Here is a 19545-nt window from a genome sequence, read left to right on the forward strand (position 1 = left end):
GCCACTAAGTGCACTAACACACCTTGGAAGGTAAACATGTGCGCTAGGTGCGCTAGTGCACACCTTTTCCACATAAAATCACATATATGCTCAAAATCTCTAGTTTCTGACCATTGGGTTTCTTAGGTAGAGGGTCAAGGTTGACTCAAACACCAGATAAAGCCCTAAAAAAGACTCAGACCCTGGACTAAGGGTCTAGAAAAGCAAAAATTAAACTAGGGGTTCCCCATTTCTAATAGAAATGGAGCGTGTGTTGTGAAAACCATAACAAGATTGTTGCTATGTTAATGAATCAAGTTCCTCTAATGACCAATCTATAAAGACGAGGGTATCTCATTCAAGGGTATCTCTAACGGTGAGTCTATAAAGATACCAAAGATGTGGAGAAATAATAAGCCTTGTAAATTATTTTTTGAAAACCTTTACCTTCAACGATGTTGTAAAAATCTTCGTGAAGCCTCCCTCTCGCCCACACTTTGCCACATGAATAAATGAAGTTTCTCTTTTTTTTTTGGTTTATATCCCCAACAACGTCGAAATTTCAACACTAAAATATTGCAAAAAATTCAACATTATCAAGATCATATTTTTGAAAAAGAATGTATTTGACAAGCCAAATTGGCCTGCGTCGAAAATGACCCCCAAATGTACTAGTGTGCTAACTCTTATACTCACTGCGTGGTTATGATATATGACCGCTAAATTGTAAATGTGCACTTGTTGTAGGTGGTCCGACTTTCAGTAAGTCCGATCTATAGATTTCCTAGCCCACATTAACCTGCTAACGATTTGACACTAGATTGCCCTCATCTTGGACGTGAATCAATACCAATGTAAAGCGAGCTCAAGTGATGTATTTACCTCTCCTTCCTTGGCTATGGAATGACTGCCCACTTTGCCTATCGTCCAAGCACCAACCTACCAAATAATGACCTGCACGTACCAATACACTATACTGATTTCCAATCACCTATTCTTCTTTCTACCGTGAAGCTCCAACTTTCTACAAATCAATGTATCAAACTGAAGTGCAATGTGAGTACTAGGTTTGCATCCAACCTCACTATTTTCCTTAAGAGGTTTTCTCCTTAAGAAATATCCAATCACATTTAAGCAACTCAAGATTTGAGAAAATAGCATATATTCGTGGTGTCAATCCCAATGCAGCTGCTTTCTTTTATAACCTCGAAGTAATGGGAGATGCGTACAACTTAACAATGTGGAATAAAAGACTATTTTGTCTTTTAGTCACCTAAGTCATTTTGTCATCAAGTGACTTCAAACAATAAAGTAGTTTATAAATCAACTTAATAAAGCAATGTGACTTTAACCTTAGAATTTCCCACTTAAATATCTCCTCTATTGAAACCAAAAGACTTATGTGACTGGTTGGTATCCTAAAACAAATGTCGATAGCCTATCTGGATGGAAAGATAGACCAACTAGGCATCAATAGGTCTAGCACGAAGAAGGGGACACAAAAAACTTCTACGTGTTAGCAACAATTTCACCAATTTTATTTCAAGCATTGCATATGGAAATTGAATACTAAACTCCATATTCAAATCCGACAATCTAACTTATATTATTGATATTGAATATGCATACCACTCATTTATTGAAACCTTGTGAATAATCCAATTAAGTGCAAATAGAAACCATGTATGGAATCCCCTCAATAGAGAATTACGTCTTCATTCAATTCACAATTCTCCAAGGAGTTATATTCCTAGAAGTCTAATATGCTATTGAAACTCTTCCTCAAAGCTCAATTTCAAATTATTGTTGTATGAATGTTTGAATGACAAAATGAGCCTCCCCATGCTCCTTTATTCAACTGAAATCCTAAGTACTCCTCTTAGTGTTCTATCTATTTAAAATACATATATTTTTAAAAATTTCTCCTTCAAGATTTCAACTATTTAGAATCCAATGGCCACCTTTTAAAACAACAGTATCTTCAAAGGATGCATGGCATGGGGCCCACTCAGTAACATCTTACTATATTATAAAGTGATCTAATTAAACAACTTTATAATATAAAAATTAATTTCAAAATCCATCATTTTAACTCCAAATAAATACACCAAGTGTTGTCACTAGTATAGCAAGATCATTACTAGTCCTTAAAAAAAATCCCTTCCTAAAATTTAGGAAATTATCTCAAACCATCTAGAATGACTTTGAATGCCCTCATATACCATCTCCCAATCTCCAAAAAGTTTTGGAACTGCATTGCATATTTGGAAAGGTTCGTAAAACCCCTTGCAAGGCTCCACTAATCTCGATTTGGTTTCCTAACCTCTCTACTAACCTATGAGAACCCTTGATTATAGACCAGCCTTTATTGCAATTTAAATTTCTTAAGGAAGAGTCATTATAAACTATTGTAACTTCTTGTCAGTGGTCAACATTCACCCTCCTCCCTCTAGTACAATAATGTGTGCTTAATACTTCCATAATTCATGCCTTACAACCACTTTGATTCATAAGGCTGCTTATACTAACCAATTGCCTATCATTGTAATCTTCATATTACTCATATTTTGATTAATGTAATATGATATTGCTACTAGGATTTAACTGTGTAGTGTTTGAGTAAATCTCATTGACCCATGTTTCATGAGTAGTGATTCACACAAATCCATTTCTCATGAAAATAAATGGAACGCTTAGCACTCATTGGATCTAGGTGAAGCACTGGGACTTCCCACGAGGTCACCCATCCTGCTACTCATGAAACAGGGGTCAATGAGTTTGACTCAAAAACTACATAGTTGAATCCTAATTGCAATATCTTAATTTGACTTGTGGAAAATATCTCCTACTTATTAATATAATATGTTTGAATATTTCAAAGTAAACGTTAGTACTTTAGAACACAATTTGCCTTTTGCATCACACGGACTAGCTCACTATACATGACACAAAATCTTCCTATATGATAATATACTCCATATATGGTAGTCTTCTAATTAACATTTAGCTTCTTCTCACCTATATGATAAAGCCACCCTTAGTTGAGTAGATAATTTTTTAATTATATTACTGATCATTTGAAACATAGCACACAACCTAGCATAAGAATAACATATTAAAAACCCAAAAGACATCTCAAAATTGATTGATAATTAAACAACTCTTCACCAAATAACCAAACCCTATCAAAATAAATAAATCAATGGCTATTAACAGAACCTTATTAGGTTGGTGTATTTCAAATTTTACTGGTGGTGAATTAAATAGTCTACAACATTGCCCCAATTGTCAATGAAGACATCATTTTGAAGTTTATCTTTTCCGGGCCATTAATATCAGCCCTGACCATTAATTGGCATTGGTTTCTGAAACAGATGGATGCTTTGTAAGTCACGTAAATTTAAGTAATTTTATAAAATATTCTCTGACTGCACATTCTGAAGTCAGCATTAGATTGTCTCAACTACAGCTAAGTTTAGAGAGCAAAACTATTATTTAAATTTTTTGCAACAAATAAAAGCAGTTATTGTAAGTTAATTTATTCATGTCAACGGAACACAAGAAACTGAATATATCAGGCAATATGGCACTGAATCAAATGAAATAGTTGATCTGGACTTGAGACAAAAATAATTTCAGAAACTATACCTGGACTCGGTAGCAGAATAAAGACCGGTAACACAAATAGCTTAAGCATATTTGGTAAGAATAATCACTTCTCTATAATAAATAGAAAAAAAATTCCCGCAGTTGAAGCCAAAATCATTTTGTTACATTTTAAGCGCCTCTTTATCCTAGGAGAGAAAATACTCTTTCCCAACCCAACCCTACAAGTCATACTTTGACCACATTCCCAAGTTGAAGCCAAAACATATCTCCCTTCATGAATTTGACCATGTTGGCCATGCTTTGATTAAATAAATCAACACATGCCCATTTCAGCAGAACATTACAACTAATAACAGCTGAGATAGGCTACACAATGTTAACCATAGAAACAAAACCAAAACATGTAATTCTATCACAATTACAAGTTTTGCTCCGTCCATTTAGGATAAGCTCGTTTATACAAACTAAGACAAACTGTATCCCGCTGCTGAAGAACGCCATCGAAAATGCACTTCATCGTCCCTGTAAAGAACATTCACAGTATTTCAAGAATAATACTAGAAATACACAAGCGAACATAATGGGCAGCTAAATTTGGGTGACAATCAAACAAAAGAAATCCTCCTGGAAGAGGAAATAGCCCATTGGTTTTGCCTCTTGAGCATTTGACAAGATATAAGTCTATTGGTTTCCATTATTTATAGAACATTTAAATGATTTACAACGGGAATCATGTTTGCCAGACACAAAAACCTATAAACTTAAGATCAAAGTGCCTCTTGCATTGTCTAACCTCAGGACAGATATTTATTTTAATTTTGACTAAAAAGACAATGAATTTCATAAATGGAAATACAACAAAAATGATAGATGTGAGATATTATTTTCTTTTTTGACAGATGCAAAGCTATAAATTTACAATGACGGGTTATCAAAAAATAAGAACACAGTAAATACTAGTGATCTCCAAATTTTCAATAAAAATCGCCAAAACTACGAAAAATGCCCTTGAGCCAAATAAAATGTGCAATAACTAGTGGATTCTAAATATATGTTTCAACTTAAAATTAAGTTATGCCATGTGGCACGATTCATGTGAATGTTTTAAAACTGTTACTATTGCATGATGTAAGTTATCTATCCTATTTGTTGGGAATCCATATCGATTATGTTATTCAGATTAATAATTTAATCGAAATTTGGTATGTGGAACATGTTAATGATTGTGGAACGTGGAAATTTTAATGTTCAATGATTATTGGCATGCTCTTGCAATTAGTTTGCTATGGCTAATCACAACAGAGAAAAAGGTAACAAACAGCCATAGACATTGATCAAACTAGGAATGTTCAATGGTTTTATCAGTAATCTGCAGGCTTCAAGATCCAAGAAAAAAACATAAGAAAACACTTTAATAAACTGTTGTTAGCACCAGAAATGCAAACAGTTGATCACCGATAAGACCAGGAAAACAGTTTCTGAAAGAACCAGCATAACACATTGATTGACACTACAAGGGTTGACGATCCAAATTTATATTACAATGGATATTTTTGAAATTTCCGAAATTGCAGAATTCCAAAATCACTTTGAAAAGTCTGCTTTGGAAAAAGAAAAGAAAATGCGTTAACATAAATATTTGCTATTGTTAATAATAGTACATATTAAGGTATTTTATTACATATGGAATATAATACCTTAATAAGTACTATTATTTATTGTATACCATAAGATATTAACATATAGTATTTCTGAATTTCATAAACATGTGAAAACGCATCATATTCTATTGTAATACATATTTCATAATTTTTAGCACAGAAAACATTTTATTTAAAAAATAAAAAAATGTAAAGATCAGATTGCACTGATTAGGACCAAGCAGGATAAGGACCAGATCTCAACAAACTTGGTAACTAGGGCTGTCCTAACAGTAGATTAGGAATAGGAAAAGAGTAAGGATTTGAGTCAAAAGCCACAGCTTTATTTCTTGGTAATTTGTATATTTTGAATAAATTCAAAACAAAATACTTTCATGTTTTAAGAGTAAGAATTGTCTTCAAGTTAACAAATGATTCCTTACAAACATTAAAATTATTTTTGAGTGAAACTAGGTAGACCAGTGATCTAACAATTTAACATGCACTTTTGTTTATCTTGGCAATTCAAATACATACCATGCGTACCAACAGGTTCCTTAATTCGACCATGCCGACCATACTTTGTCCATAATTCGACAGGCTGCAATGTTCATCATGAATTCAGTTCAACGGTTGTCCCGACTCCAAATGATAAAGCATTTTAAAGTAATGCGAGAGCATACAAAATATGTATCTATACATTGAAGCAATTAAGATTGTGCTCAGCATTCATTTTGAATGGATTGTAGAGAAGAATTTTATTCCTACCTTGAACCATCTAACATCTTCAGGATTGTGAAACATGAATCGCACCAATGCTTTAACTTTTGAGACTCGCTGAGGATAACTGAAGAGGAAATAAAACATGTCAATTATCAAAGGAATACATCATTTACTACATTCTGGATTGACTACCGTACTCAATAATTTCTGTCAGTTTTCCTTGGGAAGAAGCCAAAATTAAGGCCATGTCCTACCTTATTTAATAATCAATAAAAAATACCACTTCTTCAAACATAGAGTTTCCTTCACAAACTATACACAACTTCATCCAGCTTATGCCAATATCTAATTAACATATTAGCCAAAATTTACAAATAAAATAAACTTTTCACCAATTGTAGAAATGAAAGATGTGATTAGGAGAACAAAAGAAAGATTGAAAATTGTGACTATTTTCTCTCTCTGTTTTCCAGAAGATGCTTCGATTGCTGGATACTCTTAGTATGAGGAGTAACTGGGTATTTATGTGACATACTACAGAATGAAGCAATTTGGCTTATTGATTGTGATCCTTAAGATTTCTAAAATTGCAAGAAAAGGTGTTAAACAGGGCTTTCTGGAATATGGAAACATTTGTTTTTAGGGCCTTGTATTGAAAGCTTGAGCCGACTCCTTGTGATGTCAGTCATCATAAGTATGATGCTCAAATGGCTTCAGGTACCGAGTGTTCTAGCATTAGTCATCAACCTCATTTTCTTTGAAACTATTCGGTGAAGTTTTGCACATGAAATTAATTTAACCCTAGTTCACCTAAATGTTAAAGTACTAATTTCTGCAAACCTGGCGGAAGTTTTATTCTTCCAATTGGACATAGGGTTGTTCAGCGTAAATTAATTCAGTTGGGAAACACCTTTTTTCTTTGTAGTTTGAACATTATTTGTGCAATGAAATCCTTTGGTTGGTGTCTAAGAAAATTTCTTGAGTATAGTTGGTAAAAAAAAGCCTAAGAAGTAAGATGTAGAATCTTCGAGGAATGAATGGTGAGACTCGAATAGAAATTACAATATAATCCAATTATAGCTTACTCTAAGGTTTCCTGGCCTTTGCTAAACGTATGTAAAGATGCCATAAGAACTATATTTCTTAAAGAGAAAAAATTAAATCCAAACTTCATCTGGATCAAATATGGTGCTAAAAGGACTGAATAATTTTTCAGCTTGCCAACACCTGAATTTATCTAGGATCATCGAAGGCCAATTGATATTGCAGGGAATTCAACTGATAAAATTGATGAAATGAGAACAACATTCATCTCTTTTTCTAGGAATTTGTTCACCTCTAGATGTTACAATTATAAAGCTGAGAAACCTAGATTTATTTGCAGCAGAATTATTCCCATGAACCTAAACAAACCTGGTGCCTCTAAATCTTGAAGTGGCATTTCTTTAGGATGACATTTGTTCTATTGTGCAATCCCTCATGTATGGTAAATCCCTAGATATTGATGGTCTTCCTGTAGAGTTTTATAAAGCCAAACTTAACTGGATATATGCTAAACGTCTGAGTTTCTATATGGAAGCCATTCAAGTACGTTCCCTCTGTAAAGAATTTGATAGAGAAGTTATCAAATTCTTCCCCAAAGATGAAGATGAATCTTTGATCAATGATTGGAAACCTAGAACTTTGTTGAATATGTCTTATTATATTTAAGCTAAGGAATTAGCAGTAAGACTAACACATTATTCCTAAGATAATCTGCCCTGAATAGACAATTTTTGTCGAAGGCAGATATATCCTTGTATTAGAATAATATTGTAGTATTTACCCATAATGGTCATTTAAGTCGCCTAATGCATGGTTCAAAATATCATTATTGACAACTAGTGCTGAGGGCAAAAAAATTTGGTACATATCGGAGATAAAAACTTCTCAGGGAACTTCTCTAGAACTTCAAAAATGGCTTAAATTTATTTAGAAATGCACGTTTTCTGCAAAATTCAGTAAGGAAATGCATCTAATGAGTTAGTAGATGAGTAAACAAACCAAAACAGCTGATCTAGATATATCTAAATGCAAATATGTAACAAAATCGCATAATCATAGCCATAGTCTGATAGTCTGAACTCTGAAGCAAACTAAAAATAGCGAATTGTCTTTGTAAAAGTAGAAGCAAATACAAACGCCAAGTACAATATCAAACATTGCAAATGATGACCATGCTTCTCCAAAACCTTTCAAGCCTCTACAAACCTCAATTGGTGCACCAAAAGAGTGATTTGGCCCTATGCTGGGCTGTCTTGTATTAACTGTTATGCAGGCCTCAGCTGTGCAATAAGTTCCTTACTTATCGCGATAAATAGCCGATATATTGGCACTAAGCCTGCAACTTCTCAGCACTATTTTGAATGATATCAACACAATGATGTAGTTTCTTGGGAGCAGAAACTTATCGTGATATTTTGTCTTATCCCTTAGATATCGGCGATATTTTAATCTATGACCTAATGTATATGGTCACTTAATGTATCTAATCAGTTAAATAGTTCAGTATAGTTTTATTTTGGTTCTCAATTAACAGAAACTTATCGTGATATTTTGTCTTATCCCTTAGATATCGGCGATATTTTAATCTATGACCTAATGTATATGGTCACTTAATGTATCTAATCAGTTAAATAGTTCAGTATATTTTTATTTTGGTTCTCAATTAATGATTGTTTCTTTTAGAAACATTGTTTTTGCATTTGCTTATTTAAGGAGCCTTCATCCTTTGTAAATTCAGAATTCTTATTGAATATCAATCAATTATTATTTCATGGTATCGATGCCCACAGGTTAGTTTTTGAAATTTTATACCTGGGATTGAATGCCAAAAGTTTTTAACAATTTTTTATGAAAAAAAAGTGTAGAATCCTAGGAAACATTTCAAAGTTTTTTTCTGATTTTTTATAAAACAAAAAGATTTGAGAACAAGGATCTTTCAATTGCAATTCTTTGAAGATTTCAAAGGTTTTCTTTGCAGAATTCAAAGGTTTTCCTCCCAAGCACAAGGGTTTTCAGTCTTAGAAACCATGTTTTTGGAGGTTTTATTTGCCACATTCGAAAATTTCTGCATTTGCTCATGGATGGAGGGTTTTCTGATTTTTCTTCTTTTCTTTTCTACAAAAAAACATGCATGTAGAGTTTGCTGAAGTTTTTTCCACAAAAAATTATGGGTGGAGGGTTTGCTGAAGTTTTTTCCACAAAAAATCATGGATGAAGGGTTTGCTGAAGTATTTTGATATTTTTTCTAGAGGCAGAGTTTTCTTATTCTTTCCGCCAAAAAAATCATGGCGGATTTAGCATGGTTTTCTCCTAAAAATTATGGTGTTCTGTTTCTAAGTTTCAAATTTATTTCCCACAAAAAAGTCATGATGGGTTTTCAGATTCTTTTACACAAAAAATCATGATGGTTTTCTTCTTTTTTGTCAAAAAATATCATGTGGATTTTCTATTTCTCTTCTAGGTTTGGCATTATTTTTTTCCACAAAAATTGCAATATTTGAAAAAAGAGTCACTTATTTTTTTTCCAAAAAAAAGTGTGGTTTTTTTCATCGTGGGTTTGCTGGTTTTTTGAAAAAAAATTGAATGGTTTCCTTTCCTTCCTCAAAATGAAGGTTTTTGACAATTTTTTCAAAAAACCGTGGCTTTTAGCCTTTAGAAAAATGTTTGACAATTTTTTTAAATCGTGGTTTGTTGCAGAATATCTTTGGATTGCACCTAGGGTTTCTAGGGTGAACATTGTTTTGCAAATGAACTGAAGTTATTACACGATTTCTCTACAAAATTGTGGATGTTGTTTTCCCAAAGCAATGGCCTTTTTTTGGTGATTTTTCCACAAAATTGTGTGTCATCTCAGATAATCTATAGGGTTTGGTTGGGATTGAGTGGGGAAGTTTATAACACAATGAAAGATTCACCTTTTCATTGTACAATATTATATACATCGTAGCAAATGCAACGAGTTAAGGAAAAAAAGCATTCAAGATATTCCAAAATGCTCACCAAACTTTTAAGTTCTAAAACTGGTTAATCGTCATTTGCCTTGAAGGGTAACAGTTGGGCTTCAGTCTTATTGCAAGGCCTCTCTTTTGCTCAGTTCAGACTGGGGAAGGCTTTTATACGCAAGTCATTCAGCCACTATCCATTGTACAATAGGTAGCTATTGACGGGTGAAGCTTTGTAGATGGAGAGGTTACTATCCCTAATCTATAATGACTAGGAGAAGAGGTTCTCCAAGCTATATAAGGCACAAGGAGGGAGAAGTTAGTATAGACTTGAAGGACTCCTCTAATGTATAATTGAGGGATGGAACAATTGCATTGAGAAATTCATTTATAATCAAGAGACATGAGGATGAATGCTTCTCTACAGGTCATTTGTACAAAGAAATAATTGGGAGACAACTGTCTCATATTGGCGAATATTTACCCCTTCAGTTGAAAGTGTGTGTACACATTACCCAACTTGATGAATAAATGCCACCTACAACTGGTCTGAGTATGAATGCCTGAAACCCTGGGCAATTATAATAACGGAGTAGAAAACTGCGGAGCATGCTTAGAGAGCCTACCCTTTGAGGGTGCATGTAGGTTAGGAAGGATGCAATCACGTCTCTCTTTTTGCTACCCATTGAAAGGTTGAGGTGCAATAACCCAGTGCCCTCATTTCTAAAATTATATGTGTTCAGAATGTTAATAGTCTGATAAATCGTAGATTTCTTCATCCCAAGGATGTATTGTTAATCCTTGGTGTTCATTTGTCTTGATTTAAAACATAAATAGGTGGAATTAGTAGCTTCATTTTAGCCTTTTAGTTTCCAAGTGGAAACAATTTTGTTCCCTATTATGCAATATTTTAAAAGCCTAAACTAAACTTGGGACATTAACCAACGAGCAAATATTTAAATTTCGGTGCACATAAAAGTGAGATACTGAACAAAGGAACTTCAAACTTCACATACACAATGCATTAGATATTCTGTCAACATAGCATTATGATTTTTATAATTTTTGCAAGACTATGAATTAAATCTTGAACTTTCTTGTGAAATCCTATTATTGTCACATGCACAAAAGTTCTTGTCATAAGAATTTAGCTACTCTAAGGAATGAGAGCAAGAGAATAGGGTGATTATGATGAGAGCTTACCCTGTTAAAACAACCTTCTTCAAAATAATTCTGTCAGGATCTACACTCCTCAATGAACCAACAGCAGCTAGCCTATTCTCCGCAGTTTCTCCCATGTCTTTGAAAACAATAACAGGTGATGGTGGAAAGCAAATTGGGGCAAAAACTGAAGCTACACTGAAACGGCCAGGATGTAGGAACCTCTCCAGTTTATGTTTATCCCCGTTGATATCATCAGAAGAATATATTGGCCTGGATATGCATGGAAAGGACAATGAATGAGGTGATATCTCATGTTTTTGAACAGATGAATGACACAAAGATGCAACTTTCTATATAATTTTTTTTTTTTTAAAATCTGCTTTCTATCTGTTGAAAACTACGCATGAAAGGAGTCGAGAGAAATGACAACAAAATAAAGAAAATAAAACCTTGCACTGAACTGGCGGAACCCCAAATGAAACATAAGAGGTTCTTTTGACTTGATAGGGTCTTTGAAGGAGTCATGTTTCTTTACTCTGCAAAAAGGGAAGAATATCACAAGTCAAAATACAAAGAATGAAGTTCTATTATATAAGTTCAAAACACAAACCTCTGAACTGTTTGCTCAAAATCCTGAAAAACTTGGTTTCTAATAGAAATTATCTTTGTATGGAGTAAGCCTTAATGATATAAAACCAATTCTCCTTTTCTGTGAGTGTCAATATAAGGGAGAATACTTACATACAAAATAATAAAGTAAAAACCTGCAATTCTTGATGTTAAGTGAATTTTGCTCAAGAACCTATGATCTATTAGAATATTATAATGTTTCTTTAATGGTCATCTTAGTTAGTCTTCAGTTTATTTGGTAGTTTCTATTCCCGTCTTTAGTTCAAAATTATTTCTTTTAGAAACATTGTATTTATATTTATGCTTGTGGGTAAGATTGTGTGTAAGTTTATCAGCATCAATGTTTTGGATAATACTGAATGATCCATGAAATTACTTTACATTCTTAGCTCTCTCATCTTGATGATGGATCATTCAGTATGATCCAATACGTTGATGCTGATTAACTCACACATGATATTATCTAGAAGCATGAATATAATATCATTGGTTGTGAAAGTATTTATCGTTAAACTTTGTCTTTGTAAATCTATGTAAGGAGATTCATCTCCTTTGTTTAAAACAGCTACAACAACATTGATTTACCATAACACAGAATCAGAGCAGGTCGATGGGATTTCATAAAATATGGCAAATTTTTTAAGAAACATTCAAGCTTTTTTTGATCTAGAATTTTTGCCAGAAATTTGCTTTTCGATCTTTTAAAATACAAATCATTACATATATTTTATAAAGTCTGGTTGAGGGTATTGATTGCACAATTTCTTGGTTTGGGCAAAAGTCTGTGATTTCCAAAGGTTACATGTATTTGCATGTGCTTTTTGTGAGGTCTCTTACATGTGTTGTTGTACCATGCAAAGTATCATGTTTTGCCACAAGAGGGTTTCTTTGATTGGCTTTCATAAATTCTTCCCTTTAAAAATTATGGCAAGGTTATTATAATTTTTTTCTCAAAAAGTATCTGGTGGGTTTCTAATTTTTTCCTCAAAAATTGTCGGTTGGGTTATACAATTTTACCTAAACAGAAAAGCTTTGTATTAATCCACATCTTTGATTTCTGTGGTTTTGTTTTGATTGATTTTACATCTCAAAAATCATGTCTGATTTTCCTGATTTTCCTCCTAAAAAATCGTGGCTTTTTGTAGTTTGTTTTAATGTATCATGCTCATCTGCAAAGTTTGGAGGGTTTGTCGATTTTTCTTCATAATCATGCTAGTTGTTCCCATTGTTAGTCTCTGTCTCCACGGAAGAGCAACTCCGTAGTCCAACAATAGGTTGGATGTTTTGTGATGATTTTTGGTCAAAAGATTTGCTGGTTTTGGGAGGGTTAGTAGCAGACTCATCTCAGTGCAAAGTCAGTGGTAGGCTCTCGTCTCTTTTTGCAAAGCTTTCTGAAGAAGGCGGCACCCTTCTCTATTCTTTCTTTGTACAGATTTTGGCTTCTTGATCATTTACATTTTACATATCTAGGAAGTGTCTTAGAAGCAGCAGACTGTTTTGTACAATTTGTGACCATGATCTAGGGCTGTTAAGAATTTTTACATTATGAGAAATGATAAAAAGAATTCAAAAAGGAATTTAATAGACAAAACTAGGAAGACCACACCACTAGAACTTTAGACTCTGTAGGATGCCAATGAATGCTATGCTTATTGACATGAAGCCCAAGAATTGTGGCACAATGAGGTAAGGCTTTGCTTGTTTTCTTTTGGTGTTCTATTCCTATGTTGTCAGCCATTCACTCAAAGCTATAGTTTAGGGAAGTGGAGCCCATTATATTAATGACAAAGGATGCATAATGATTCTGTAATTCACAAATCAGCTTTCTCTCAAGCAAGACAAGATTGGGTGATGTGAGATGTCAACTGGCTCTCAATTGGCATCTTCCCAGGGCAGAAATTTCCATACATCTCCACACCAAAAAGTTGCTTGAGATTAACAAATTCAAGCAATCCATTGCAATGAGAAAAACATATTTTCATTCTTGTTTCATCAACCATCAGAATTGTTGCAACACCTGTAAGGAAAATCTAGATCTTCATGCACGACCATCAAGTTCCCAACAACACTTTCACTATTGGCATCTTGAAAAATAAGGAACACATGGAAGGTCCTGCCACATGGGCCCATAGCTAGAGGAAAGGCCTCTACCTGCCTTTTTAGTAAGCATAGAGTTTGAAATTGAAACTGCCAGACTAGAAGAGAGCTATTATTTTAGGCATGTCAATAAGTGCATCACAAAATCATTTGTGTTAAGCCCCAAATGATGCATTTCCTACAATACTTCTTGTGTTCCTTGATTTCTATAAGTTGTTAGAAGGGAATACAAGTCTTGCAAAAGAAGCATGCTTGTCTATGTATTCTCTCCTTTTGAGAGTGAAAAACCTTTCTTTTAAATTTCTAGGAATGCCCTTAACACACTTCCTCCATGCCAAGCTTTAACTTCAAAGAACTTATTCTTCTATGCAGACCTTTAAAATTTAAAAGTACTCCTATAGGCCAAAACACTGAACAAATAATTGTGGAAAAACTTGGCCCTAAGCTTTTCAAAATACTTCTTGTGGTATTCCTAGAAAAAATGGCAAATTTGTTAAAAAAAAGAAAAAAAAGAAAGAAGAAGACCATATTTCACAATTCCAAAAAAATTGATGGGTTAACATAATGTCCCTTATTTGGGATTGTCCTATTTTTGCCCTAGAATTAAAAATTCCATTAAAATAAGAATTTTAAGGTAGTTTGAAATATAACAATGCCATACAAAATGATTTGTACACAGTAACTAGATAAGGAATGAGTATACATATATTATGTTGCTAGCATGATATAATCTACTTAAGCCTTATGAATTGCTAAAAGAGATAGACAGAGTCTAACCTAAAGATTTAGATAACAATACATATGAAAGAAGATCACTTAGAGCATTTGACACCCATAGATAAGATAAGATTAGATAATAATATTTATGTCCAACAGAAAACCACAAGGGTTTATGGGACTGAGCATACAAACAAAAGAGTCGACCAAAGAAGGCGCACCAAATGGTGTTTGAGAAGAACCAAAACAAGATACGAAACCAAAAAAATCAAGGCAAGGACTAGGGATCCTTCCTTGGCACAAAGAAATCGGTCATAGAAGGGTATAACTATGGACGATCCAGAGTCTTAGATCGTCGCCCCACAAAGAGTGCCCCTCTATGATGTAACTTGACGGAAATTTTGTTCAACTACAACATGCAGATCAAAGAGTGTATAATGATTATCCCCCCACAAAGAGTGCCCTTGTATGATGTAACCTGATGGGAATTTTGTTCAACTACAACATGCAGAATCAAATACCTAGTATTCCAAGATGAAATATCGAATTGAATAAGGAATGCTTGTATGCTAAACAATGTAGATGAATTGGGTAATCAAATGAGACAACCTCAAGGATCCTGTTAATTGTGGACTTTCACTCAATTTTTATGATGTCATATGTTGATTATCATAAAGGGGCTTACATTGTTCATTCAATAGGTACTGACTTGATTTTAACTTCTTCAATCACTTCCAATCAAACAAACTACAAGGCAGTAAAAGCTATCTAACTCTAAGAATATAAGACAATGTTGATCATGGGGTGAGCTTCTAACCAGTCTGTGCTTCGCCATATCAACTAGACATAGAGAATGCTATCTTCTATGGATGCAGGAATGATTTTCACATTATCAATATTCATCCAAATACCCTACGAAGGCGCAATCTAAATGAACATCTCCAATAGAACTTACCATGCAATTTAGGCCTAGATTAACCTTGCACTATAACTTACAATCAGCAAGTACCAAAAGGTATCGACACTAGCTTCACAATTCAACAATACCTTCCATTCATCTACTTCTACATAACATGAAATGAACTCTGATCTTTGTGAGGTATTGAAGAACATCCAAAACTTCAAAGAAAAATTAACTAATTCACCATGAAGTCCAACAATGAATCATCAATTACTTTGATAGCATTATGACAACAATTTCATCAAGTCTCCTCTCCTACTCTACTACTAGCTAGCTTCTCTAATGTCTAACTTAAAACTCTTTACAAATGAGGAGACCTTGGCCTTTTATAGTTGTTCAATTACAATGAAGGGCCAAGATTTATCCCTACAAGCCCTTATTAGGGTTGCCAACCAATAAGAACAATTCAATGCTTTTGAGAGTCACCAGAAAATTGTTCAGCTGGCATAATCTGATTGAATGTTCTTGGTCATGTGTAATTTTTATTTTCTGATTGAGAAGACAAGTGAGTGCCACCTCAGCATCCTTATCTCATAGAGTTGATCAATCTTTTGGTGATGAGAAAATATTTCTTGATAGTCAACATTGCTAAGCCTTTGATTGTATGGTGGATTCTGAAATTCCTTCATTTTCTCAAATTTTCTCCGTCTTCGTTCTTGGAAATTTTCTTATTGCAATAGTTTGTGTTAAAAATTCAGACTAGCAGTTTAATTTCACAAATTAATTGCCTATGCAGATATAAAATAATTGACCATTTATTTGTAGATAAAAATTTGGAATTAAAGATATTTTCTCTTTATAAGAGTTAAAAATCAGCAGAATAATTAAGGGTTCAGAATAGATCAACTTAGAATATTATCACCTGGTAGATAAGAGAAGTCTCCAATCATTCGATGAGTACTGATAGACGACTGAATCTTGCATTGATTGATTCTGTAGAAGACTGAGTATGTTGCATTAAGTTTGTTGTTGTCTTATACCATGAATCACGATCAATGAATGTTGAAGTCCTAATATTACTGATCATTCAAAGGTATTCTTCTGAATTTTGATAATATCAGAAGATTCCCCAACAGTCTCCTGTTATCGAAGAACGCTGGCTTTTGATGGTGTTGGATTGATCCACAGATTCTTTTCTGCTGACTTGACTGTGCTTATGTGTCGTGTATCATCGTGTGTGTTGATGATCAAATTTTACTTGGAATATAAAAGAGTTTGATTGAATTTGCAGGGAGCATGATGATTATAAAGATGCGTCAGTTTGATTAAGCAGTTAGTTAATAAACATTACTGAAGGCTTGAGTTTGATTTATAAACAAGCACCACTTGCATTCCTGTGACATTTATAAAGCATTCTTATTGATTAAAATATTCGTAGTTGTGAGAACATTGTCAAGGGAATATATTAATTAATTAAATGATTCACTAATGAGAATGATATATAAGTATATATATAAATAATTCATATTAAATTCATAATATATACATATCATTGTGATCGCACATGTAAGCCTCTTGAAGCTAACTTCAACACTCCCTCTTAGCTAGGGAGACTTCCATATTAGGTTAAGTCATAATGAATGTATCATTATGGTTCCCCACAAACATCACAATGAACTTTAGATATCTCCATATGGCATGTCCTCGGATATCACCTCATGCGATTTTGAACATTATGGATTTAGATATCTACCACACGACATGTTCTCGAATATCACCTCATGCCATATCCACCATAGTAGATTAAAAAAAATTACCATTATGACATGTCCTCGGATACCACTTCATTCAGTATCCACCATAATGGATTTCAAGATATGTACCATTATGGCATGTCCTCGGATACCACCTCATGCACTATCCACCATTAAGGATCTTAAGATATCTACCATTATGGCATGTCCTTGGATATCACCCCATCTGCTATTTCAAGATGTCTACATATGTAATGGAGTCCATTACTTCATGAGATATCAACATCATCACCTCACGATGAAGCTAACATTGTACAACTATCTTATCATTGTAAGATCATCACCTCACAAAGATATTCATTTCAAAGCTACAAGGATATCAAGAGTTTTTCACTTATATGGAAGATACATTAGTATGTATACAATATATACAACAAAAAATCAATAAAGTAGTGTTTAAATATTTGACAAGGCTTCATTCTCTACCGCGCCAAGTTTACCTTGAAAGAATTCAAACTTAATTAGGGAGAGAGTCTTGGTGAGAATGTCTATCATTTGTTCTTCTCGTAAAGTGTCCTACTCTTTACCAACAGGTCGATATCTTCCTAGAGCCTTGAGAAAAACAAGATTCTATGGGTTTTCTATTGTGATCATGAATTTGCAATCACAAGTTCAAATCCATGATTTTTCGAGCAAAAAGACATATTCCCTTGAACATTTCGAGGGGAGTACTTTATCATTCATTTCACTTTATAGTCTAGAGCTATTTCCATATTTTAAATTGGGTTGATAGCATATATTTAGCACCTAGATCTATCTTGCACTTCTCATTAAATTAATTAGTTAAATTTCACATTTATATTTACATATCTTTAATCAAATCTACATTGCATGAAAGAGGACTTGCTTGTGTACTTCCTTGATATAATTTGGATTTAGTATATGCATCCCTTTATTCATTTGAGTTCTGCTAATTTAACTTGGATTATATAGAGAGTCATGTTTGGAAGCCCCTCTTTCTCTTGTATTTTGAATGATAGTGCGGAAGTGGTTAGTTAATAAAATCATCTCACATAGTTTATATTGATAAGTCTATTGCTTCCATTTCACCCATAAACATTTTGGTGAACCTAACATCCTATACCTCTTTCTTTTATATTCGAGTTTGATCTTGCTCTCTTGAGATCTCTCTTATTTTGTATCGGTTTTACCTAAACATTTTGGGGAACTTGACACATCTATTGTTTTTAACATTTGAGTTAGATCCCTTGATTTCCTTTTTTGCATTATATACTTCACATGTTTTTAGAGTTAGATTTAGTTCTATTGCGTGTTTACATTTCTCTTTTTATGATCCTTGTTACATTGATACTCATCTAGTTAGATCTCATCAGAGTTTCCTTTTGTGATCTCCCCTTTTATGAGCTTTATTACATTAAGTACAATGTATAGCATTCTTGTTACGAGAATGTGTAAACTTATGGACTCTTTTGATCATGATTCCTCTTTTCTTCCTGGGACCCATGATGATACCAATATTTTTCGTCAAGATCTCAATTCTATCCTGGAGAATAACTCTTCTCACTCTTCCCATGATGAAGGTGAAGCCTAAAGAGTTCCTCCTTCCCAAGTTGATAAGCTCTCTCTCATTTTGATAAGTTAAAAAATTGTCTTCTGCAAGAGAACCAAAACCCCGACAGTGTTGTCGTTATTGAGGCTATTAAGAAGTTTTTACTCATGCTGATAATAACATTTCCATTTTGTGCGATATATCTCACCTTATTAATACTCATGTTAAGCCTTCAACAGAATGTGCTCAGGATACACTCCTTCCACAACAATTGATCCTTCCATTCCTATTTCCACCTCTATTACTAGCATTGCCATTTATGTGCCACCTCTCATAGAAACTTCTACACGAGTCTCTAATCCTCTAGGTTTTGGTCTTCCAAACCCTACACTTACCTCACGTCTTCCTCCTACCTACATACCTTCTTCATTACTTTCATATAATGTCGTTCCTTTCATATATTCCAATCCTATTTCCATCCCTTCCAATCCTCCACCAACATCTTTACATATTCCTTTCGTTTCTTACAACAACTTTTCTAACACATCCAATATGTATATGCCTAATATTGTGTCTTCTAATCTTACCATTAGTAGATTGGTTCAAGCCATCACCGTCAACAAGTGGCTCAATTCACTAAATCTAAGTATAACATCCCTACATGTGACATTGGTTGTTGGTTTTTGGAGGACCGTTGCAAACATACTAAGCACTGCCAATACGGTATGTGTTCCAAATGGCAACAACCTCTAATTTATAATGAGCAAAGGCTATG

The 19545-nt window shown here is 33.8% G+C and overlaps 1 protein-coding gene across 2 annotated transcripts in view; it reads right to left on the reverse strand.

Moving 5' to 3' along the window:
- Positions 1–3677: 3677 nt before the first annotated feature.
- The window catches only part of LOC149556330 (uncharacterized), a 220752-nt gene continuing 204884 nt past the window's right edge, over positions 3678–19545 (reverse strand). For both annotated transcript variants that reach the window (XM_089830591.1, XM_089830590.1), the window contains exons 18-22: positions 11551–11637; positions 11141–11371; positions 5997–6075; positions 5766–5829; positions 3678–4110 (exon numbers count right to left, since the gene is read on the reverse strand). In XM_089830591.1, coding sequence (XP_089686717.1) covers positions 4007–4110; positions 5766–5829; positions 5997–6075; positions 11141–11371; positions 11551–11637 — 565 coding nt within the window. In that variant the 3' untranslated portion in view covers positions 3678–4006. The remainder of the gene's footprint in view (positions 4111–5765; positions 5830–5996; positions 6076–11140; positions 11372–11550; positions 11638–19545) is intronic.

Source organism: Cupressus sempervirens, chromosome 5 (genome assembly GCF_028749045.1).
Source record: "Cupressus sempervirens isolate cs-2001-9-10 chromosome 5, ASM2874904v1, whole genome shotgun sequence".
Classification (NCBI taxonomy): domain Eukaryota; kingdom Viridiplantae; phylum Streptophyta; class Pinopsida; order Cupressales; family Cupressaceae; genus Cupressus; species Cupressus sempervirens.